Genomic DNA, 24,645 nt, shown 5'->3' on the forward strand with positions numbered 1-24,645 from the left:
CCAGATTTTCTTCTTCAATAAAACTATATATAGTTATATAAATAAGTAATTTTAAATTAAAAATAAAATAATAATTAATCACGTAATAATATAACCCAAATGACTACTCAAAATTTGATGTGCATATTGTTGCTTGTTCTTTTTTAATTAAAACAAATTTTAGGAATTTATCCATACAAACCGGGTAAAAGAATGTGATTTTGAATTTGTGCATTATTTTATTGCTTCCCTTCAGTACAATACAAGCACATAACTGCATTCCTGGCAAATATTCCTTTCATCCCTCTCGACACTTGAAAGCCAATCAACGTAATCCAGCTCCGGTTTACTTGAACCAACTTCCAAGTGATCAAAATAAACTAACTTTTACACGCTATAAAAGCAACCAAATCCCCACAAAAGAATCATCACTTCCTAATCACAACACACAATCACTTTCTATTGAATATTTTTTGCAAAATGGAAAAGGCAAACAAGAGACTTGCTCTTCTAGTGGGATGTAATTACCACAACACCAGATATGAGCTGCATGGATGCATAAACGATGTGTTAGCAATGAGAGAAGTTCTTGTGAATCGATTCGGGTTCAAGCCCACCCAGATTGAGCTACTCACTGATGCACCAGAGTCGCCGGTGATGCCTACAGGTGCAAACATAAAAGGTGCACTTGATAAAATGGTGAGCAAGGCTGAAGATGGTGATGTCCTGTTCTTCCATTATAGTGGTCATGGCACAAGGATCCCTTCTCGCAAACCCGGTCGACCTTTTCGGCAGGATGAAGCCATTGTCCCATGTGATTTCAATCTCATCACTGGTATGCACTGTTTGTTATAATGACATATCATGTAAGATTTAAACCATACAATTTCTCACCAGTATTCAATTCAATAACTAATATTTATTTGTTTGCATATAGATTGTAAAATACTGAGAGTAAGAGAGAGTTGACGTAAAACTAACTTGAATTTGTTCAATTATCGATATGTCAAATCAGTTTTTTTTCTTATATACTCTTAAAATAATAATCTTTTGATAAATGAATAATACTGTATGCATTAAAAAAGATTGTCTAACTTTTTATATAATAGTTTAATGGGGTCTTTTATTAAAGGTTCTGTAAACTCAATAACCTACAATTACATCGTCATAGCCTAGATTTTATATATGAGATGTATTAACATTCAATAAATTTGATCACTTGGGTTTATTAAATTATAATGATATGAATGTTTGATCACATTTGGGAAATTTTCTAACATTTAAATCTAATAATTGATTTCGGCTCCACAACTCAGACTTGGACTTCCGGCAAATTGTAAACCGACTGCCAAAGGGTGCAAGCTTCACAATTCTTTCAGATTCATGCCACAGCGGGGGTCTTATTGACAAGGAAAAAGAACAAATAGGGCCTTCTTCAATCAATCACAACAGTCAAAATCTATGTCTGTCTAAACCAAAGACGATTCCTTTCCAATCCCTACTTGAACATCTGTCATCACTAACTTTTATAAACACATCTGATATTGGCACTCACTTGCTGGAAAACTTTGGAGCCGATGCAAGCATTCGATTTCTGTTAACGCCTCATCAAGAATCTGAGTTGTTTGAATCTTTGAAGCCTGATGAAGGGATTCTGCTAAGTGGGTGTCAAGCAGATGAAACTTCTGCAGACATGAGCCCCGATGAGGGCGGTGGAAAGGCTTATGGGGCGTTTAGCAATGCTGTTCAGATAGCTTTGAAGGAGCATTCTGGTTCATTGAGCAATAGAGAGATTGTGATGATGGCCAGGAAGATTTTACAACAACAGCACGTTGAGCAACATCCTTGTTTGTACTGCAGTGATGAGAATGCTGATGCCAGTTTCTTGTTGCAGGCTGAAACTGAAATTTAGGTTTCAGTTTCAAAATATTTACGAAGCGAATAAATGAAGTTGTCCTCTTATCTACCTAAATAAAAAGAATCGTTGCTATGTTCATGTCCATTGTGCAGTTTGTTTCCTTCTTAAACTTCATTTTTACAGGGTATATTAACAACAAAATTACACGAATGGGTACGGATAATATGATATCAACTTTTACGACAAACATATCTTTAAAGTTAGTTATTGAAATTAAAAAATTTAAGGATATGTAAACTTTATTTTAAAGTTTATATTTTTCAATATAAAGTCCAAGTTTCACAATGCAATGCAAAATTATAATTAAAAGATGTGGTGATGGTTTTGATATCAAATTATATAAATCTTAATAAAATTATACTTTAAAAGCTATTTATTGAAATTAAATAGTTCAAAATCATATAAACCCTATACTAGAAACTCATATTTTTTAACGTACGGTCAAAATCTCGTATTTTATATTTGAAATCTTAATAAAATATGTCATTTTATCCAATCTCCGATGAAAATAGTCAATTGGCATAAATTAAGTCCCTATTAATCTCAATTAATTCATATATATATATATATATATATATATATATATATATATATATATATATATATATATAAAATTACAGCTGATGTACATGTGATATGAAAATAATTGAGAGTGTAAATATTAGAGGGGTGTAGTCTAGTTATGAATTTTGTCGGCATTTCGCCTTCGGATTCGAAATCCAACAACTGACAATTTAGATATGAGAACAGAACTGAGCTCTCTGGTTCAGCTAGAAATTGCAATTAATTCCGTTACGAGGAAATGTAACAGGACGAAGAAATAAAAATACAAATCTCTTAAGAATGGAGCCAGAAGTCAGAAGTAGTATTGTGTGGCACGTGAATTGGCAAAATGATGAATCCTTCCACAAACGCAAGTATTCTCACACCTGGAATATAATATTTCGGGTATTTAATTATTGGCCAAAAGAGTTGGTCCCACCGAAGGTGAAGTAAAATTTTAATTTCATATCTCCTCACTTTTAAAAATTTGATTACTCAACCATTATTTAAAATCTATTAAACTTTTTTATTAAAGTTAAAGATAAAATCATCATTTTATCAATAATGTTAAAAAAATTATAATTTTATCTCATTTCATTTTCCAAATTTTAAAAACTAATAACTTCACTTATATCTAAATATTTCAAGTTTCAAAAAGTAACTTCCCCCCCTCTTCATACCTAGTTTTTTTTTTTCTCCCCTCTCTCGATATCGTTTTGTCATCAACATTTTCCTTTTCCCACCCTCACTATTGGAATTATTCGGATGATATAGTGGGAGGTTGTCTGACGAAGAGACACATCTCTTCGTCATCCCTGTTAAGATGAAGAGACATAAGTTTCCAAGATAGTCAATCGAAAGATTTTGATGGTGAAGATGGGAAGAGAAAGTCACCAGTGATGAAGTGATGGCCGAAGAGGGGAGAAGAAAAAAAACTTAAGTGTGGGGGAGAGGAAATGTCACTTTTTAAAACTTAAAATATTTAGATAAAAGTAAAGTTGTTAGTTTTCAAAACTTGGAGATAAAAATAAGATAAATTATAATTTTTTTAATTTTATTAATAAAATAATAGTTTTACCTCTTAACCTTGACGGAAGAGTTTAATAAATTTTGAATAATAAATAAATTTTTAAATTTTTAAAAATTAAAATGTATAAATTTGAGATTGCAATATAGCTTGGGTACGAATAGGCAAAATAATGAATCCTTCCCCATCACAAATATTCTCTCTTCTGGAATATAATATTTTGGGTATTTCATAATTTAATGTTAGCGTTTTAAGAGGGCTCCCAAAAGTGAAAGATATTTGTGAATGTGCCGCTGAAAAGCTGATCGCACACCCACCACCATGCTTTAGGTTGCAGGCAGGCCCATCTAATTCTTATGAATGATTGCTTTAAACTTATAAGAGAGAAAACAACTTCTTTTTTTTTTGGCTTAAAAACTTTTGCTCACCTTTAATGGGTATAAATAATATATTTTTATCTTTGACTTAAATTTGTTAAAAAAATTTAATAATATGAGAATAAAATAATAATTTATTATCGATTAATTTGAAAAATTAAAAATAATAATTTTTTATCATACTTAAATATTTTAAATATAATAATTAAGCTCTTAAAAAACTTTATTACATCTTGTTTAATTCTTTTAAGAGCAATATTATGTGTACCCATTTTGGGTACACAAATATATACACACTCATATGTGTCATCATATGATTGATTATTGTTTTATTCTTAATTCAAAATCATCCAATCACATAATGACACATATAAATGTGTATATATTTGTGTACCCAAAGTGGGTACACATAGTTTTATTATTCTTTTAAAGTGTAAATGTTAATTTTGAAATTATTATAAAACAAACAAATTTTTCAAAAATTTTTAAAAGACTTTTAAACTTTTTTTAAATTTCTAATTACCCCTAAAAATGTTTTAAAGACCGGCAATATTTTTAAAATTTACAGTTTACCTTATAATAAAAAAATATCTCCATCTATTATGAGAGAGGAAGAAGAGATGCAAACGAGAAAAAAAGCATTTTTACATAATTCCGGTATTTAAAATATCATAATTATTTTTTGTTAATTTAGGGTCAAATTTTACTCTTTAATATTGTTGTTTTATTAATTGAGTTTAATTTTGGATGAAAAATTGTCATATATGCTTGATTATAGATAAAAATGTTATTTCTATCAATTTGGGGTGGAAAACTGTTTTAAGAATAAACTTTGGTTGGGAAAATGTTATTCACTCTCTATAAGAAGGGGTTTAATCGGTGTTTTCTGTAACAGTCACTGGCTTCTCGTGCCATCTTTATTACTCATAACTAGAAAATAAAAACTCAATAAACCAATTAATATTTCTAAAATTAAAATGTAAAAATTGTAATAAAACCCTTTATCCATCTATCCGTCCATTCAGCCATCCAACGGCTGAAACGTGATAAATATTGAAGCTCTTACAAAAATAACTCCACGTGCATATGTTTATGACTTACTGCATTTCCTTTACACTCTTTCTTTGAGAATTAAGCCTTTCGAGTTTGTTGCCGTTGTTATTCCAGTGGTTGTACTTTGAAACAGTTTGAGAGAAATTAATTATGGTGACTAAACAAGATGATTCGTCATCAACATCACTGCCTGCTTCGTCTTCTCGCCGCGCAAAATCTCCCAAAAATGTCCGCCACCTCAAGACCAACGTCGGCTGCATGTCCGGCATTTTCCGTTTTGTTTACGGTTACAGCAACCGCCGCGGGGGAAAATTTATCACTTCTGGTTTGTTTCTTTTATCTTTCGAAAAATTACACATAAATATATTTTACGATAATTTTGAAATTCTTTTTTTTTTTTAATTTTCTTAGGGAAAAAGCAGGATAAGAATTCGATTTCTTCGTCATTAGAAGAAGAGAATAAAAACACAAATGGTCAGCCGATATCCTCGCACAGTGTGCCAGGGGATCCAGCTTCACCGGCGGAGATCCGGCTGTCAAACGCCGTGAAGTCACCGGAGAACATGCGAAGTACTCCGCCGTCCGCTGTTTTGACGGAGGAATCAGCGGCGGAGAAGAGGAGGAAGCTGCTTGAGGCATTGGAGAAATGTGATGAGGATTTAAGAGCTCTTAAGAAAATCATCGACGTTGTGAAGAGCAGTGTTGGTACTATCGCAGACGAAGAAAACAATACTAATAACGACAACAACAAAAATAATGATGAGAAATTTGGCGCTAGAGATAACAAGTGTTTGGAGCTTAACGGAGACCTGCAACCGAGTCCGGTGTCCGTACTTGAAGACTTCATGACGCCGGCTAGTCTGCTAAGCGGCTACTCTCGCCGTTACACAAACGGTAAATCATCACCAATTTCATTTATTTTTGTTTGATTATTATTAATAGAATATTAATTTTATTTGTCTTTTCTTTTGTTCATATTTCATGCATGACACAAAATCAGATAGAAGTTAATTACTTCTTTTTTTCAATATTTATTTCTCAATTTTTACACAAGAAAGTCAACATAAAAAATAAAATTTAATTTTGTAAGATAGTGTACTTATTAAACGTGCTTAATTCTTGCTCTTAAACGTGCCTTTCAAGAGACGAAAACTCTAAATCCTTTTAGTCGAATTCTAATTTGGAACTCTTGTGAGAGAATTTATGGACATACTATAAGAATTTTAAAGTGAAAGAAAAAAATAAATAATCAAATCATCTAATTATATAGATAAATTAATATAATTCATTTGTTAGTATAATTTTATTTTTTAGAGATTAAATGAACTTTAATTTTTGGAAGTAAAGTTGGAACACCACAACCAAGTTATAGGATTCCTAGTTTTTAATCATAGCAACTTGTGGGGAGACCATAATGATCTTTCATTTTAGTGGGAGACAAACAATAATAACATATACCCAATTTTATCTCTAAATGACTTACAGTTGTTATGATTGTGAACTATATTTCAATTATAACTCTAAGTTTTTATCATTAATTACACTTTTATATATGTATATATATATATTAATCTACAGATTTAGTATATGGTTATAAGTATGATGTTTATTGATTCTTGATTTATTATGGATAATAAAATTGATAAGTAGATTGAGAGAAAGTTTGCACTAGACTTGTTTAAAGTGGGATGGACCTCAGATACTTTATATACACAATCAGAATCCTACCATGATACAGTCAAAAGAAGGATTCAAAAAGCAAAAGAAAAGAGACAGAGGGAAAAGAAAACTCGACTTTAAGGCTTTATGAGTAATTTGGGGTCCATCCAGAGCACTTGACTGATGGAACGGTTAAAATGCTAGACGGTAAAAAATTGATTTTAGGAATAATGACATGCCAACAAGGCAACCAGTTGTTGCTTCTTCTTCTTCTTCTTAATCTTGTCTTTTTTCATTTTTACACTATAATTAATTAAGTTGTTGATAATCATCCCACTACTTAGCATGATTGTTAGCTAGGTATGACCGATTCTTGGAATGATTAAGAAGAAACCAAAGGAAATTAGATTGATTTTACTGTGTAGCTTTTCAAAATATTGCCACTGTTAGGTCACTTTTAGAATAGAGAATCATATTATTTTGTTAAGAGTAATTTGTCTGGTTTGAAATGGGCTGTGTAAAAGTAAATTCAACATTAAATGAGTTTCAAAAACAAAATAGATAAAAACAAAATAAGAATAATATGTGTATCCAATTTTGAGTATTTAGTTAGATAAACAGAAAATATAAGATTGAATGTTACTTCATCTTTTATTCAAAATCATCTAATTATATGATGACACATCATCGATAAATACTATTATAAATAGTTTTGGCAAAAGATAAACTTGCATGCAGAATCTGTAATAGGAATATTTTATTGTAGGACGAGTAATACAGCAACAGATAAAGCTGCAGAAGCCGAAGAAAAAGCCAGGAGAAGATGATGAATTGAGCAGCATATGTTTAACAAGAGTTGAAAGTAGTGGTATTGATTATCAAGAGAAGGTAAAATCACCTTTGTGGGCGAGCAAGGCAATGATAGAGAGCGTAAATGAAGTGTGTAAAGACATTGAATGGGGTGAGAAGAGAGAAATTGGAAGAATCGGACTGGCTTTACAAGATCGTATTTGCAGAGATTTGGTTGAAGAGTTTGTTGGAGAACTTGAATGTTTTCCCATCTTTTCACTTCCTTTTGAGGCTTGTAAGAGGAGTCTGCGCTTCTAGCAAGGTAATATTTTACTTTGTTTGTTTATCAATTTATTCTTTCTCGCCATTTTTTATATGAGAAGATCTGTTATACTTTGAATTTGAGTTTCCAATTTCTAGACTTGTAAAAAGTTGAAGGGGCATATATCATATATGAATTCAAATTGTCTTCCATTTCCTTTCAAGTCAATGTTTGAAAAATGTCGTATATTAGTTTGAACATGGTACATATAAAATCTCGTCTTCCATGAAGTTTACCATGCACTATATATAACAAATCAAACCAAAAATTTCTAATTATAGAATTAATATTAAAGATAAAACTAATTCTTGCCACATGAGATCTGGAGAAATGGCTTGGACTTCTCACATAGTAGAATGGAATCTGTCAGTTAGTATTCCTTTCATGCTATCTAACACGATAAAAAATAATAATTTTCCTTTTTATCAATTCTGATTTTCAATATAAATGATTAAGAAACTATTATTTGAATTAGAATTTTAAATATAATTGATAAAATTATAACTTTTCTATCTCATCTTTTAAATAAAGAAGATTAATGTCGAGAAAAGATCAAAAGGAGCAATCATAGGTTTTTACTAGCGAACGACTTAGGATTAAATACGCTTCATCCTAAGTTCAGTAGAGGGATTTCTATAAAATCTAATAATTCCTTCCAGGGCTATGATCCTCATCTATTCCTTCTTTGTATACTTCATTATAATTTTTACCAAAGCAAACTCTCAGAGCTGCTAATAATATAATCGTAAATGTAAAATCTTAAACAGTGAGTCAAATTACATTTTAAAAAAACTTTATATTCTTATTGCATTTATATCATGTCGACATATATAATAGATATTATAGTCTATCATCAGATCCTTAATATTGTCACTATAACATATCTTACATAAAACTCTGAATTACGTATATTAATTGATAATAAAAAATTTTATCACACAAACGGTATTCAAATGAAGCTCAATAAAGATTATTTTCTTATCTGCAAACAAGTCTAGACAACAGTAGAAGGATTGGGTCTTAAGGAATTCTTGTATGGATTGGGTCAACATTTTGTCCACCTCAATTTGCTACAGATCATTCCTTCGAAAGCAATTCTCAACTCAAGCATGACCCTGATAATTAATGATTTCTTGAAACGTCAAGCCAAGCTCATTGTCTGGATCTATCTCAATAGTTATGTCAACCAACCTGTTGCAGGCTGTACTTTCTCCTACAAAATTTGGGTCGACGCCGTAAAAACATTTTTTGCTTTGTCAAATTGGAGTTTGTATTATGCAAGTACAAATCAATAAAAAGGAGTAGTTTATCAATGAGCGAATGCCTTGGCAAGACATATGCTATCAAACTCGCAAGTGCGATCCAAAGGTATTTTAATATTTTTTATTAGGCCAAAAGACTTATTCCCACCTAAGGTATAGTGAATTCCCATACCCTCATTCATCAACTTTCAAAAACCTAAACACTTACCTATGATTTGGAAAATTAACACTTATCCTTCAAAATTAAGATAAAATTAAGAACAAAATCGTCATTTCACAATAATATTTAACATTTATATCATTTTCCCCTTAATTTGAAAAACCATCATTTAGCAAGTTTCGATGACGTCTAGATTCGATAAAATTCAGATGAAGAGTCGAAACTCTTTGTCTGGATCTTTATTGTACAGACGAAGTCGGCTTCATCTGGACGATGATGATAATCCAGATAAGGAGATCGGTCTCTTCTGAATCGTCATCATCATCCAGATGAAGCAGACTTCGTCTGGATGATGAAGATCCAGACAAAGAGTTTTGACTCTTCGTTTGAATTTGGTCTGGATTTCGTCGAATCCAGATGTCGTCTGTCCAATATTGAACACTGGAGCGAGAGACAACATCGGGAGGGAGAGAGATTGACCATCGTTGGTTGGAAATTCACCAGCGAAATTGGAAACCCTAGGTAAGGGGTAAAATGTCACTTTTCAAAACTTAATTTTGGGCAAAATTGTTAGTTTTTCAAATTAAAGAGGTAAAATGATATAAATGTTAAACATTATTGTTAAATGATGATTTTACCCTTAATTTTATCTTAATTTTGGAGGGTAGATGTTAGTTTTCTAAACTATGGGTGGGTGTTAGGTTTTTGAAAATTGGTAGATAGGAATTTGAGAATTTACTATACCTTGGGTGGTAATAAGTCCTTTGGCCTTTTTATTATTGAGTATACTTAAAATTATGTATGACGGTACATGACAAAAGTGTAGACTCATACATAGAAGGGAATGATAATTTTATAATTGGGTCAGATGATTATTTTCGTTTGAGTTTTAACATAAGAATATATATTTATAAAGTTTTAAAAATTCAAATATTTATTTATGAAATAAGAATTATTAAAATTTTTTATTAGAAATAAGAATAAAATCATTATTTTATCTTTAAATCTTAAAAATTTATATTATTTTTCCCTCTTAATTTAAAAAACTAACCATTTTTTCTAAGATTAAGTTTTAAAAAATTTGTTTCACCTCCTCCCATTTCAATTTATATCATCTTTGGTGGTTTACCGAGTGACAATTAGACGACTATCGACACCTAGAGGAAGGAGAAATGGTTGAGAATGGGAAGGAGAAATGGGGTGGGAAGGGTGGTCATCGATCGGAATAGAGGTGGTTAAGAAAGAAAAGAAAACTCTCATAGGGAAATTATTACTTTTTAAATTTTAGATTAAAAAAATATTACATTTATAAACTTGAAGGAGAAATGCAATTATTTTTAACTTTTTTAATATTTTTAAATAAATGATAATTTTACCTTTAATCTTAATAATAAATTTTCAAAGGTTAGTAGATATCAATTTGGGTTTGCAACGAGCCGTCCGTGGGGATATGTCTGTTGGCCAAATTAATTTTCAAAATTTTAATAATGTATATTTTAAATTGACATTAAATTAAAAAAAAAAAAAAAAAAAGGGGAGTTCGAGAAAATTAGTTAAAGGGTTTGTCCGAAGAGAAAATACGCAACAATTTCTCTCTTCGCGTATTTGTTGATTTTTTGAAACCCAAAATTTATCATTTCTGAGCTAATGGCGGATCAACTCACCGATGACCAGATCTCCGAGTTCAAAGAAGCCTTCAGCTTGTTCGACAAGGATGGCGACGGTCCGTCTCTCGCCTAGATCTGTTTTTACTTTTTCAAATTCTCTGATTGTTGTCGATATTTGTGTTCTCTTTCGTGTTTTTGAATATCTATATGGATCTTTAGATTCGCTTTTCATCTGAGAGGCTATTGAAATGATTTGGTTTCTATTTTGTGATTATCGGAATTTTTTTATCGATTATGAGGCTTCTGTTTCGGAATTGATGAAATAGCTATTGTTAATATTAGAATTTTATGTTATGTATTTTGATTTTAATGATGCAATCTTGATTTTGCATTTTGATTTTTGTTTTGATCTGCGAATCTTAGTGGACTTTTCCAGATTTTGCTTAGGTCAACTTTTTTATGTTTTTTTTTTCTTCTCTATTAAGTTCAAGTTATGTATTACGTGTATATTTCATTAGAGAGTGCTGAATCTGCGCATGTGTTTTTTTTTTTTTTCTATCTGGAGGAGAGCTAACTGCAGTCATGCATGCAACAGTCGCTGGCTCAACTAATGATAACATTTTAACTTTACCATTTTGAAATATGAAGACTAATTGAGTTAAGAAGAAACCCATTTTTTTCACTCTAAATTAACAAAACTTGTCATTCAATAGGGTATCTCCCGAAATCTTGATAACAGACAATTATTGTTTTAGAAATTCTTATTTAATTGGACACAAACTGGACATTAAAATGATAAAATATATACGTATATAGACACCTTACTAACTTTAATTCCTAAAATGTTAAAAGAGTTCAGAGTTTGTTTAAAGTCTATAAAATCACATAACTTAAATGCCGATAATGAGAAAATTATTTTTGATGCACTAGACTATCAAATTTAGCATGTTCTAGCTAGCTTTAATTATATTGTTAAATGCTAGATTATCAAGTCTAGCATAATCGAATGCTATACATTAATAATATAGTATTTGTTATTTCATCAAGGGTATAACCAGTAAGTCATTGGATTTTATGGCTACTGCACACTTTTGGGATATTGTCATTATTGAGTTGGTTATATATGTCCAAACATCTAAAAGTTCTAAAATGTCTCTCTCAATCTCTTCCCAGCTTAACACTCTACCATTCATTATTGAGTCATTAACTCCATTTATAATAATCAAACTATGGAGGTTGTTATTTTTGTACAACTGGACTTAAAAAAAATTTTAGATGGGTCATATGTCTATTCTTTTTTGAGGAAGAGAGAGAAACACACCTCAAGTAAAGAGAAGCAAACATCAGGATAGTTTTCTGCATATCAAGCTTATCTTCTGGTTACTCTTAATTTATCTTAAATTGTTTTTTTCTCTCTACTAATCCAAATCGAAGACTAAAATAAAACTGCTAAAGTTTCTTGAGGAAATGTTGTTTAACAGTTGATTAGCTTTTGACAAGAAAGCAATTTGCGGTGAAGAGTTTGAAATGCTAGAGGAATGACACATTTTGTATAGTGTTTTGAACTCAATTGAACTGTATGTTTCTAAGGATGTTTCACCTAGAGGGCCAACAATTTTCGTTACTAGCACTCCTCTTTCTACATGTCGTGGTTCTTGTTTTGATTGTTAGATTTGCACATTCTTTACTGTAATGGGACTGGGTCTACCTGTTTTATTATGAAGGCTAATATAATAAATTTATTGCTGCAGGTTGCATCACCACCAAGGAACTTGGGACTGTAATGAGGTCATTGGGCCAGAACCCCACTGAGGCAGAGCTCCAGGACATGATTAATGAGGTGGATGCTGATGGTAATGGGACAATTGATTTCCCTGAGTTCTTGAACCTGATGGCCAGGAAGATGAAGGATACTGATTCTGAGGAGGAGCTTAAGGAGGCATTTCGGGTTTTCGACAAGGATCAGAATGGTTTCATCTCAGCTGCTGAACTGCGCCATGTGATGACAAACCTAGGGGAGAAGCTCACCGATGAAGAAGTAGATGAGATGATAAGGGAAGCTGATGTGGATGGTGATGGCCAAATAAATTACGATGAATTTGTCAGGGTTATGATGGCTAAGTAATGATCCCACCCTCTAATGGCTAAGTAATGATCCCACTGTCTGAAATTTCCTTAAAGAAATCTTCTTTAAAAAGGAGTTGACGAATATGATGGGATTCCTAGTGGTTATAAATATTTCAAGTATCGTTTCAGTTTTTATATATTTTTACTTCTTCTGTGAACCTAATCCAGCTTGCTAAACGTTGTTGCATGAATGACACTGCTACTTATCTATATTTCTCGACTTATTTGCAAATCCGGTTTTCCTGTTTAACAAGTTTATGATAAGAATTTGACTTTAGATCTTGCCTAATTTTTCCAGAGTTCAAAGTAAGTTACCTGGGCATTACTTATGTTTATGTTAGTTCCCAGAAGTGTTGAACATTTGTCTAAGATGACTCAATCACATGATGATAATTCATTTGAGAATTTAATTATGTACTTAAAAACTAGGGTCACATAATTTTATTATTTTCAAAATTTGTTCGTAACATCTTGTATCACACAAGGTTTTTGCTTGAGGAGCTTGAAGTCCATAAAGATGAATTTGCCCCATCCTTTGTTGTTGTGTGAAATAGCTAATAAGATATGTTCTATACATGGAAAAAATTCGTACATTAAGTATACAAAGTCTGAGTGCTTCATTATACTTTGTAAAACATCTTCTCTCCTTGACTAAAATAGAAAATTTCCAATTAGTATATATTTGGAACGCTTTGCAGTATACACATCATGTATTTAAATATGTATTTTATGTATGAAAATTGCTTTCATCTAAATAAATGTCCATTACCCTGTAAGCAACGAAACCTGTCAAAGGCATAATGTGAAATACTTAAATAATAGATAATCTTTAAAAAAAAATATTTATCTTATATTTAATCCCAAGTCCTGACTTTTGGATGCAAATCCAGCGGATGAGTTTTCCCCGCGGAAATTGCGCGTAATGTGTTCCCAGATTTGCCTTTGATATTCCGGAATTGGATAACGATGCAAAGCAAAACAGTACATATTTATGGTCTTTTCGTGTTACAAAGAAACCCTACAAAAAGAAAAGAAAATGGCAAAAGAGAAAATAAAATAAGGTAGATTTGATAAACTGCTTACGTCCGTTAACAAAGAAAATGATTGGTGGCAGGGAGGGCTGGTCATATAAAAGGCTGAGCTTGGTTTTGTCCGGAGAGAAAACGTGGCAATCTCAATCCCTCTCTCTCTCTAGTCGTTCGTTTTATTTTCTATTGTAAATTCGAAACCATTAATTTCTGAGCTAATGGCGGATCAACTCACCGATGATCAGATCTCCGAGTTCAAAGAAGCATTTAGCTTGTTTGACAAGGATGGCGACGGTTGGTCCATCTTCTAGATCTGCTTTTAAATATCCAAACTTCTCTGAGCGTTGTCAATGTTTTATATTATGTTTGCGCTTCTTTAGATTCGTTTTTTATCCGCGATGCTGTTAAAAATGATTTGATTTCTGTTTTGTGATTATCGAATGCTGTTTGTAGATCATGAGGCTCATGTTTCTTGAATCGATGAAATCGCTTTTTATATTTTAGAATTTTATTTTCTGTATGCTGATAATCTGTGGCCGAATCTTGAATATGCATTTTGTTTTTAGTTTTTATATGAGGATCCTATTGAACTGCTCAATAACATGTTTAATTCAACTATATGTTATTAATAAAACTATGTGCAAGACACTTCTAAGTATGTAAATGGTTACATAGATGAAGTGTTATCAAGTGATTGAATGATTTTGAATTAAGGACAAGAGAACACTTAATCACATAATAACATATCATATCTATACATATTTGTGTAATTAAAAGTATTGAAGGATATCTCCTTCAATACTTATTAATATAGTTTACTCATTTGATTAAAATAAAGGAAATGCTATAATATGCTGTGTAATCACTATTTGAGGATCGATTGGGCGAAATTTCCATTATTGATGTTTAGAGAAAATTGAATCTGCTGGATTTTCTATTGGTGGTGGTCTATAGTTTCCTAGTTAGATTTGCAGATTCATCATCCGAATCCAAATGGGGTTTTTGTAATTGGGCTCGTTTATAGGAATTTGTGACAAAGACTAATATAAATTGTTACCTCAGGTTGCATCACCACCAAGGAACTTGGGACTGTGATGAGATCATTGGGCCAGAACCCCACTGAGGCAGAGCTCCAGGACATGATTAATGAGGTGGATGCTGATGGTAATGGGACAATTGATTTTCCTGAGTTCTTGAACCTGATGGCCAGGAAGATGAAGGATACTGACTCTGAGGAAGAGCTTAAAGAAGCGTTCCGCGTATTCGACAAGGATCAGAATGGTTTCATCTCAGCTGCTGAGCTGCGCCATGTGATGACAAACCTAGGGGAGAAGCTCACTGATGAAGAAGTAGATGAGATGATAAGGGAAGCTGATGTGGATGGTGATGGCCAAATAAATTATGAGGAATTTGTTAAAATAATGATGGCTAAGTAATCATCCCACTCTCACCAAAACTTCTTGAAGGAAGGCATTTGAAAAAAAGGGTTAACTTACATAATGGGATCCTTAGTTTGGTCTTTACCAATTTTACTTTGATAGTTTCTGAAGTGAGTAGAAGTCTGTAATGGTGGTGGTAGAACTGTTGTCTCCCTCCCCGGTATGTCTTTGTGACTTGTTTAGTATCTTTTTCGGATTTTATATATTTTTCATCTTCTGTGAACCTAAACTAGCTTTGCAAAACATTGCTTTATGTTGCATGAGTGAAGCAGTTAATAATTCAGCAATATTTTTCTTATGTTTATAGATTATGAGGGTATCCAAATTTAATATTTATCGACTTTATGATATGTACTACTAGGTTCTAAATCTTGCTTTTGTTTCATGTTATCTATATTTTAGGCAAAGGGCAATACTACTATTGCTGTTGGTTTGGAATCTTAATTTGCGTAGTATTTAAGATTTAAGTTCAAAGTTAAGCATTAGGTCCTTTAAGCAAATATCTATTTCTAATGTAACGGACATCACCCTTAAGCAGAGTTTTAACATGGTAGACAATGGCTTGGGTAACACCAGTGTATCACCCTTAAGCAAGGTTATGCTTAAAGTTTCAACGTAGCCGAACTGCATCTGCAGCGCTTGGAACTCACTCTTAATCGGAGTTAATTAAGCCTACAAATTAGGCAGTTCAACGACTTGGGTTGGATGGTTCAACAAGCTAGCTTACCACTTTCCTTGCATGTGAAAGCCTAGACTGTTGGGAATATATTACGTCTATAAGTGTGGAGATTGAAACTCATATTACATAAAATCAATTAATTTATATTAAGGTTTAATCTTTTATACTTATATATCACTCACTAGTATTGTATTACTTATTATATAAGAAACTTTAGTCTCTAACATTTTCTCTTAAGTATGATCATGATAGGGTGTTAAGCTTTTTGTATATTATCATTTATATCCAAAAATATTTTAGGTTGTTAATTTTGTCGTTTGACTCATATTATGATATCATATTGAAAATATATTAGTGTAAAAATTAAAATTGATATTATATATTATTTATTGATTATTTTTATTGTATTTATTAAGAACGAGACTTTAGTCTCAACAAGTCAGGACTTTTTATGCCGCCTACAAATTTTTGTCATATAATTTTCGCTTTCCTCCTTAGGGCCTCTTCCGCCTAGGGCATTCAGGATGATGCTCTATGGCGGAGCCGAAGCATGCCCAGTCTGACCCTGAGATTGCTGAAAATTTTGATCTATTAGACTGTTAATGTGCTAAAATATTTTAAATAACTACAAATTACCCCATAAATCATACTGAATGAAAATTTATCAAATCCAACAATTAATTCTAGATTTTAAAAAAATATATATAAATAAGGTTCATCACAAATTGAAAACAGTGGGCTTTCGCCTTAGAAAAATTTGCGACAACTGCATAAAATTAAAAAGTGTGGAGCTATTATAGAGTAACTAGTCATGCAAGTAACATATAGAGATCAAACTCGTGACGGGTCATTTCCGCACAAGGTGACTTAGAGTGTTTATGAAAATACTTCTAGTTATAAATAGTAAGGAAAGTGAATCTTTTCTCCAATTTGTTCAACAATATTATACTTATATACTTACTTTTTATAGAATATCAATTATTTTCTATTTTTGCGAGGTAACACATAAACAAACTTGTTAGATCCATTGTACTAGAATTTAAGTATCTACTTATGTGACCACTTAGTAATCTTTATCTCTTGCTGTATATATAGCAGAATTGTATATGGGCCATGAGACAATAATTTGCATTCTCATTCATACAGTTTCCCAGCTAAAATATTTTCGGAAAACTCAACAACTTTATTGTAAATGTAGTATTGTAAATGTAGGCTCTCGGTCGATAAGTATCATTTCAAAAATCTTATTTTGTTAATTATTAATTATGTAAAATCATACCTCTAATTTGATGTACTTCTTGCCAACGGAGTTTTACCATCAATATTACCCAATCCAAGAATTAAACCCAAATAGATGAAATAGTAAATTATATCAATGTATTTCATGTAATTTCTTTTACACAAGCATTAAAAGCAGCACTTGTAGAAAACCAATCCTCTAGCAAAAGGAAATGAATACTACTTTTCCACTCTTCCTTTATAAAATTGGGAAAAGTTACAGCAATAATTATGCATGAATGAATAATGAGAACAGGTGAATTTGATCCATCACTTTTTTTTCCCAATGAAAGTATTCCATTACACCACACACAACTCCAATTCTTCTCCCAGTTACATTGTGCATGCCTCCACCAACTTCACCTATAACTACAATCTCTTCAAACTTTTCTTCCTAGCATCTATTTTCTTCTTGTCTGCTTGCACTTTTGTCAACCCACCACCTTCTTTCTTTTGCACAGCTGCTGCTGATGATGGTGTTGTGGCAGCAGAACCGCTGTTGTTCCCTATATCAGATACAGGAACTGCAGCGACTGGCTGTTCCTGATTATTTCCTCTGGTAACAGTTGTAGGCGCCAAAGGCAATGGCAATGCACCTCCTGCTGTCGTGTTCTTCTGATCAATGCTATGAACCGAGGTATTGCTCTGGTCCACGTTCAATGCTGTAGTTGACTCTGAAATAGCTCCTGACTTAAACTTCAGTTTTGACTTTGCATGAATCCCAGTGTAAATCCTGCATATAACAAACTTTTGTGACAATTATAGTGACAGGTAAAATCATGAGCATAATGTCAGACTACACAAGTTGTTCATGATATATGTTCCAAAAATAAGTGTTGTAACAGCCAAATAAATTAGAATTCTAACATTCCCATCAGAATTAAACATGGATGATTATCCATATTTGCAGACATCGCATAACGTGGCACAGTAAAATTAAGTTTATTCAAAGTACTATTTATGGCCAAGGCAATTAAAATTAACCAATGCAGAAAAGTATAGGAGTTTGTTCCCCATCATCCTCAATACTAGACCAATACTGTGGAGAGGTAGGTTTACGACCACTAGAGGGCGAGGGTTGTTTCCTCATAACACCTCAGATAAAACTCAAGTGTAAAATTCCCCTGATTCCACACACAATGATACACAAAACACCTAACAGAATGAAGATGGCTCTCACCTGGCATGTCTGGCATACTCCTCGTAATTTTCTAGAAGCATCTTACCAGCCTGTTCGTTCAAAGCTGATTCTGGAAATGGCTCAATCAATAAACACCGGACCACCTACAATCACAAATCTCAGAGTAAGAAAATTAATCATAAACTCAAAGATCTGAAACTAAAATAACTAAAGTGGACATTTTAAGACTTGGGGTAAAAAAGGAAGACCGGGTGGGGAATACCACTCCAAGTGCTAATATAACTTACAATGAGAACATGTCGTAGTCCGAGACTTGGATTCCAATCCTTTTTTAGCGTATTGACACAAATTTCACCATTTGTTGCAATATTTGGATGGAAAATCTTAGTCAAGAAATAACCTATGTGTCCATATATCAAATATTCATAATTATATGACAAGGATATACATCGTTCAGACATGATAAATATACAAAGACATAACAATGGTACAACAACAAACCTTTGGGAGGAGAGTGTGGGAAGTCATGAGACAATAACAACTTCATGCGGAAAACACCATTTTCATATGGAGTTCCAGCTGCAAAGAACAGAAAATTTTACCTCAGCATTACAGTATGGCTCAGATGATGCAAAAAAATACCAAACAAAGGTTACATGCCTGGTCCTTCAATATCAGCATATATGGTTGAAAAATCATCATCATTTACTCCAACTTTAATGCCCTCAGGGGGTGATTCATCAAGACTCTTCATTTCTTTTGCAAGTTGCTTTATCACATTTGGTGGAAGATTTTCGTTAGTGGCCTAGAAGAATGTTACAAAGAAAAGTTGTTAGAAGCCAAACAAGAGTCAGGACAACTCCTGTCATACAAAGATAAAGAATATCAAGCTTTATGCACAAACTCCGGTAATTACATGTCCAGGATCCAGTCACCAACTGATGAAACATTTACTACATCCTATTATATCAACTAAATCGCGATAAAATGAAACAATATGACACTTTTCAATACTTCTTTCCATCATTAACAGATGAAAAAGTTGTATAGCTGATCACATGACTAATATATCATCTATCTTAGCATTTCCTGGCCTGCAAATAATTCATCCTTAACTGAGTTTAATATACCATAAATTTTATACCATGAAAAAGCATATTTATGTCATAGATTTCCACATTTAATAAGGTCATAAGAAAAACTAAAGATTTACCATAGCTATAACAGGGAATTGGATCCTTCAAATAACGTCTGCTAGTAAAGAAATCAAAACTCCAGCAGATTATGTGCCAAAAGCTTCTTGAACATTCAGTGGTAAGAAAATCAAGGTAATGCAAAATGTACCTGAAAAATAATGACAATTTCAGTCACTTGTCAATAATTTAACAATGCAATAATTAGAAAATCTGACATCAAATGTCAATCAGGAGTTAACAAAAAAGTTGCTATCATTCAAGGATGTCTATTACTCATAAAACAGAGAAGTGGGGGCACACACTAGCTATAACTACCCAAATACACACAATTTGGCAAACAAATCAGGAGGTAGAGGACTAGAAATCTGATTTAAATTAGAAAATCAAATTCCAAATCAGGTGTCACAAGGCCTGATCCAGCTCCAGCGGACCATGAGTGGGAAATAACACTGGCGAATGCAAAATTTAGGGTGGAATAGTTGAACCATATTGAACAAAACACCCATTTTTTTCTAAAGTGGGTCCAGCAAGTTTCTACAGCTCAAACACAAGTTTTCAACATTCAGCAGCTATCATAAGTTGTTGAGAAATACAGTCATCCGCACTTTCTGGTGTTCAAACGATGGTTTCAGTTAGAAGGGTGCAAGGCAGCCCAACCTAATCTTCTCAGCCAAAAAAATTATTTTTTTACAGTCCAAACAAAATAAACATAAGATGCATACGAGGCAAAAACAGTCCAAGTAACACAAAACTAAAACTAAGAAAGAAGCCAAACAAGATAATGAATTAATTAAAAGAAGCAAATAAAAAACATACATAAGATTTCCTAAAAATGCATCAAGACAAAAGTGCGAGAACACCAGCAAAAATCACAGTGACAAAATAAAACCAACGTAGTAAATTAATTAAGAAAATGAAACCATTTGCCGAAACCCTAAAATCAAATAGCCGATAGACACATTCCCAATTCATAAGCACTTACAAAAGTAAACTAATCAAAACGTACAGAAAATCAAAGCTTATCCGTAAAAAGAAAAAAAGAACCTTTCAAATAATAATAAAAAAAAAAAACCCATCAGAATCTACAAAAATGAATCAAGAAAAGTATCTGACATTGCCATTTCACAAAGATATCAATCAGATACGGTGAGATTCATATTCCATCATAATGCATCAAAAGAAAAGCGAGGGAAATAAAGAATCAACTCATAAACAAGCACATGAATCCAATCCATACATCAAACTAACATACTTTTAAGTAAGATTAAAATAAAAAAGATAATCAAAATCACATTCAAGGTGTCCAAAGCAACGAGCGATGAATAATCAATCATGGAAATAAATTGACAAATCCATCAAAAAGAAAGCAAAACCCCAGATGGGAAATCACCTTATCTCGTCTAGTTATTCTCTTGAGAGAGAGAAAACGAGGAAGAGCGAGAGACAGAAAGAGGGAAAAAAAAAAGGTGTGCTGTGTAGATGAACGTTGAAACACAGACACTCAGAAAGCGATCACTTCTTGGAATGATTGATTATATTTATATTTATATTTTAATTTAGAAATAAATAATATAAGGTTTTTTTCAATTATTAAATTAATACATTTAAATATTTCATCTGTGGAATGACGTGTCGCTGCGCCAGATGCTCAGGATTTCTAGACGTTGGATTCTCAATGCTTATTTTTAAGTTGCGTAGCAACGCTCCCTCGTCAAGCGTGTTTTCACCGCGAGTGGGAATTAGCAATTACATAAAATAAACTTATTTTATATATAATTTTATATATAAATAATAATATATTATTTTATAATTTAATAATAATTTATTTTTATTTTTAATTATTTAATTAGATAATAATATATTATTATTTTTATATATAATTATATATATAAATTATATATATCTAAAGGTGAGATTAATAATCTTTTTTTATACCTTTAAAATGTAATGATAATTATAATATAAATTGAAAAATATTAAATAACAATTTTAACTTTCTCACAATTCAATAAGATTTTAAAAAAAATATTATTATTACATATTTTTAATATATTATTTAAATATATAAATAATGTGTTATTATATTATTTATAAATTTATCTGAGGGATACATAAAATTCATCAAAATAATCCTTAGAAGGGGTGATGCATGCAGTAGATATTTTTCCAAATTCAGACAATTTGAAAATCTGTCAATGAATTTTGAAGAGTAAGGGCAAATGTGTAATTCAAAATTGATTGGGTTAGGTAACTCAGATGCGACAAAACTCTTAATTTTTTTTGGATTTGAATTTGGCCGACGCTTTGGTTGGTGATGGTGAGCATTAAACTTGCCCACTCCAACCCCAACTAGCCGTTAAGGGCTGCCCGTGCCAGCTCCAATTTGCCTGTGTGTTGGTTGGTTGTGGTACAGGATTAGATTCCATTCTTGCTGCTATTTGTAGTATTAAGAATTCAAGGAGGGACAATGTATAGGGGTACAATAATTTTATTTATTGGTCATCTGTTTACACTAATTAAAAAATGTATTAGACAATTTATGCTCTTAGCACATAGTCTTAATAGTGTGTTTCCCACTTCGCCATTCGTTATTTTTTCTTTTTCTTTTCTTCAAGCTTCTTCATTGTTATATGATATCTTTGTCGACCTATTTAGTGGGTGCTTTGATTAGTTTTTCCCTTCTACCTCTTCTTCTTCACTTGACAAATTATGATTGGAGATTGTTAGTTTGCTCTGTATTTTAATGTTACCAAGTTGAAATGTTGGAGTCTGGGCTTCGGGCAAGTTAAACTTGGTGAAAAAGTTAGGTTGTTTCATCACAAATGATCCTAACTTCTTTTGTGCACTATAACTTTCAAATGGTTCTTGATTACTATAACTTGATGACTCAATAAAGATCCCATTCTAAAATTTTGGTAACTTCAAGTTTAGAGGCTTTTGAGTACTCAATATTTTTATTCCATTTAGAGGTGATAATGGATCGGATTAGATACTGAGCTCACTTGTCAAATTGAGATAAGGTTTATCACTTGACAGGTTTTTATGTCAAACCGTCTTGACAAAATCTCAAAGTTTGGGGCACGGTCCAAAACTTCCAATTTGTATTCCCATAGGTTTTTAATGGATTGATCAATGGGTTTTTAATAGACTAATCTATGGGATGTTCTAAAAAATAAAATTTTTATTTTTATTATAAAATTAATTTTTTAATTATTTTAACCTACTATAATAACACGTTGTATTATATTGGTCAATCCGTCCAAAAATTTTAATAAAAATAAAAAATTATCTAATCGAGTACTAGACCATGTTGCCCCAACCTGGAAGCCTTAGCTCACAACTTGAGACAGATCCCATGGTTTTTCAAGTCGGGCCATAGGGCAACTCCGCGTATTTAACATCTCTAATTCCATTCAATTCAAAATCATGAACTATTTCTTTTTATTTACTAAGGAAATCCCTTGAAACATGCTCCCTAGTCACATTCTTTACAACTTCATTGGTTCTGCAAGTTGCTGATATACTTTGTCTTTGGTTAGACTCAGATCTTTTGAACAATTAAGAGCTTTTATCTACTTTGAAATTGATAGAAAGTTAAGGCTTTTCTTCCCTGCAAAGGCATTCTCTTCTGACAATAATGAATATCAATTTGAATATTAATAATAATAATTAAGTGTTATTTTATTAAAATCTTTAAATTAATAAAAAAATAAAAATGTTTCTTTAGGAAAAGTTTTTCTAACACAATAATAAAAGGAATTCAATAACAGCTTATATAAATAGTTTTAATTGTATTTTCCAAGTTCAGGTCATTTTTATTTAGGAAATTAATTAAAATAAGTAAAATTATAAACGTTTATACGTTTTTAGGCCAACCGTAATACTTTTTACTTTTATAAGCAAATCAATATTTTTTTTCCAATAATACCCCCTTCTCATTTCACATAATTAATCTTCGTAACGTAGTTTTCATCTTATTTCACCATCATCTCCTCTCTCAACGCTCTTCTTCTATCAACACTCCAACGACAACACATTTTATCTGTGTTGTCTCTGTCATTCATCATCATCTTATATCAAGTAAGTTTCTTTCGCGTTTCCTTTATATAAATAGCAATCTGTATTCAGAAAACTATAAAGCTAATAACTTTTTTAGAGACAAAAAATTAAAAACTGTAATCAGCACCTCTTGCGTGGTTTTCTTTTGCTTGAATCTTTTTAAAAATATTTATATTTGTGTATTCAATAGTTTTGTTACCCAGATCTAAGTAAAATCGAAAATCTCAGTACATTTCTGGTAAATTACGTATTTGCGTTTTGCGTTTTGCGTAGTTTGCGTATTTGCGTTTTGCGTATTTGCGTAATTACGTTTTACGTATTTACGTAATTGCATATTGCGTATTTGCGTATTTGCGTATTGCGTATTTACGTTTTACGTATTTGTGTATTTGCGTTTTGCGTATTGCGTATTTGCGTTTTGCGTATTTGCATATTGCGTATTTGCGTTTTGCGTATTTGCATATTTGCATTTGCATTTTGCGTGTTTGTGTTTTGCATGGTTACTTATATCTGTTATATCTTTTGTGCAGAAAATATGAGTAAGCTAATATATTTGCTTGGATATGGTGGACATTGGGTTAACAAAGGTGATAATATGAAATACGTTGGTGGAGTTCAGACATTTGTATCAGTTAGTAAAAAAATAAATTTTGATGGGTTTGTAGAAGCAGTGTGTTCTCGTTTGGGCATTAATCAAAGTTGCAATATTGTAAAAATTTACATGCAAAATCCGGCCACCTATAGTAATTTACCGTATTTGTTGAATGATGATTTTGATATACGGATTATGATGAGGTTATTAAAGACACATAAAAATGTCCATGCACTGTGTAATATGGTTGAATTATATTCATGCACTTCAAGATCCAAAAAATGTCCAAAACACATTTGTCTAAATAATATTTTCTGCTCTGAATTTAATTTTGCTCTAATATGTTTCATTGTATCCTTGTGACTACGAATATTAAAGGTAACTCTAAAATCATGCGCATCATGAAATCG

General features: G+C 31.9%; 5 protein-coding genes across 7 annotated transcripts; 4 read left to right on the forward strand and 1 right to left on the reverse strand.

The window, feature by feature from the left end:
* Nucleotides 1-261: 261 nt before the first annotated feature.
* On the forward strand, nt 262-1,975 carry LOC123226563 (metacaspase-9). The gene is made up of 2 exons (XM_044651106.1): nt 262-814; nt 1,296-1,975. Exons 1-2 carry the CDS (start codon nt 460-462, stop codon nt 1,889-1,891), a joined length of 951 nt encoding a protein of 316 aa, XP_044507041.1. The 5' UTR covers nt 262-459; the 3' UTR covers nt 1,892-1,975.
* Nucleotides 1,976-4,885: 2,910 nt separating this feature from the next.
* Nucleotides 4,886-8,883, forward strand: LOC123226564. 2 transcript variants are annotated; one of them, XM_044651108.1, is made up of 4 exons: nt 4,886-5,222; nt 5,309-5,791; nt 7,323-7,667; nt 8,744-8,883. In XM_044651108.1, exons 1-3 carry the CDS (start codon nt 5,048-5,050, stop codon nt 7,661-7,663), a joined length of 999 nt encoding a protein of 332 aa, XP_044507043.1. In that variant the 5' UTR covers nt 4,886-5,047; the 3' UTR covers nt 7,664-7,667; nt 8,744-8,883. The 2 variants fall into 2 exon arrangements, with proteins under 2 accessions (XP_044507043.1, XP_044507042.1); XM_044651107.1 differs by lacking the exon at nt 8,744-8,883 and having other exon boundaries at nt 4,887-5,222; nt 7,323-7,830.
* A 1,705-nt stretch (nt 8,884-10,588) lies between these two features.
* LOC123226567 (calmodulin) lies at nt 10,589-13,035 on the forward strand. Of its 2 annotated transcripts, none has more exons than XM_044651112.1 (2): nt 10,589-10,812; nt 12,448-13,035. In XM_044651112.1, exons 1-2 carry the CDS (start codon nt 10,737-10,739, stop codon nt 12,819-12,821), a joined length of 450 nt encoding a protein of 149 aa, XP_044507047.1. In that variant the 5' UTR covers nt 10,589-10,736; the 3' UTR covers nt 12,822-13,035. The 2 variants fall into 2 exon arrangements, with proteins under 2 accessions (XP_044507047.1, XP_044507048.1); XM_044651113.1 differs by lacking the exon at nt 10,589-10,812 and adding an exon at nt 12,249-12,273.
* Nucleotides 13,036-13,945: 910 nt separating this feature from the next.
* Nucleotides 13,946-15,588, forward strand: LOC123226566 (calmodulin-7-like). The gene is made up of 2 exons (XM_044651111.1): nt 13,946-14,145; nt 14,914-15,588. The coding sequence occupies exons 1-2, from the start codon at nt 14,070-14,072 to the stop codon at nt 15,285-15,287; spliced, it is 450 nt and encodes a 149-aa protein (XP_044507046.1). The 5' UTR covers nt 13,946-14,069; the 3' UTR covers nt 15,288-15,588.
* A 1,818-nt stretch (nt 15,589-17,406) lies between these two features.
* Nucleotides 17,407-21,108, reverse strand: LOC123226565 (ubiquitin-conjugating enzyme E2 22-like). The gene is made up of 7 exons (XM_044651109.1): nt 20,975-21,108; nt 19,602-19,732; nt 19,049-19,193; nt 18,890-18,967; nt 18,676-18,788; nt 18,428-18,531; nt 17,407-17,980 (listed from the first exon to the last, which is right to left on the reverse strand). The coding sequence occupies exons 2-7, from the start codon at nt 19,602-19,604 to the stop codon at nt 17,617-17,619; spliced, it is 807 nt and encodes a 268-aa protein (XP_044507044.1). The 5' UTR covers nt 19,605-19,732; nt 20,975-21,108; the 3' UTR covers nt 17,407-17,616.
* Nucleotides 21,109-24,645: the final 3,537 nt, after the last annotated feature.

Source organism: Mangifera indica, chromosome 9 (genome assembly GCF_011075055.1).
Source record: "Mangifera indica cultivar Alphonso chromosome 9, CATAS_Mindica_2.1, whole genome shotgun sequence".
In the NCBI taxonomy this organism is placed as follows: Eukaryota; Viridiplantae; Streptophyta; class Magnoliopsida; order Sapindales; family Anacardiaceae; genus Mangifera; species Mangifera indica.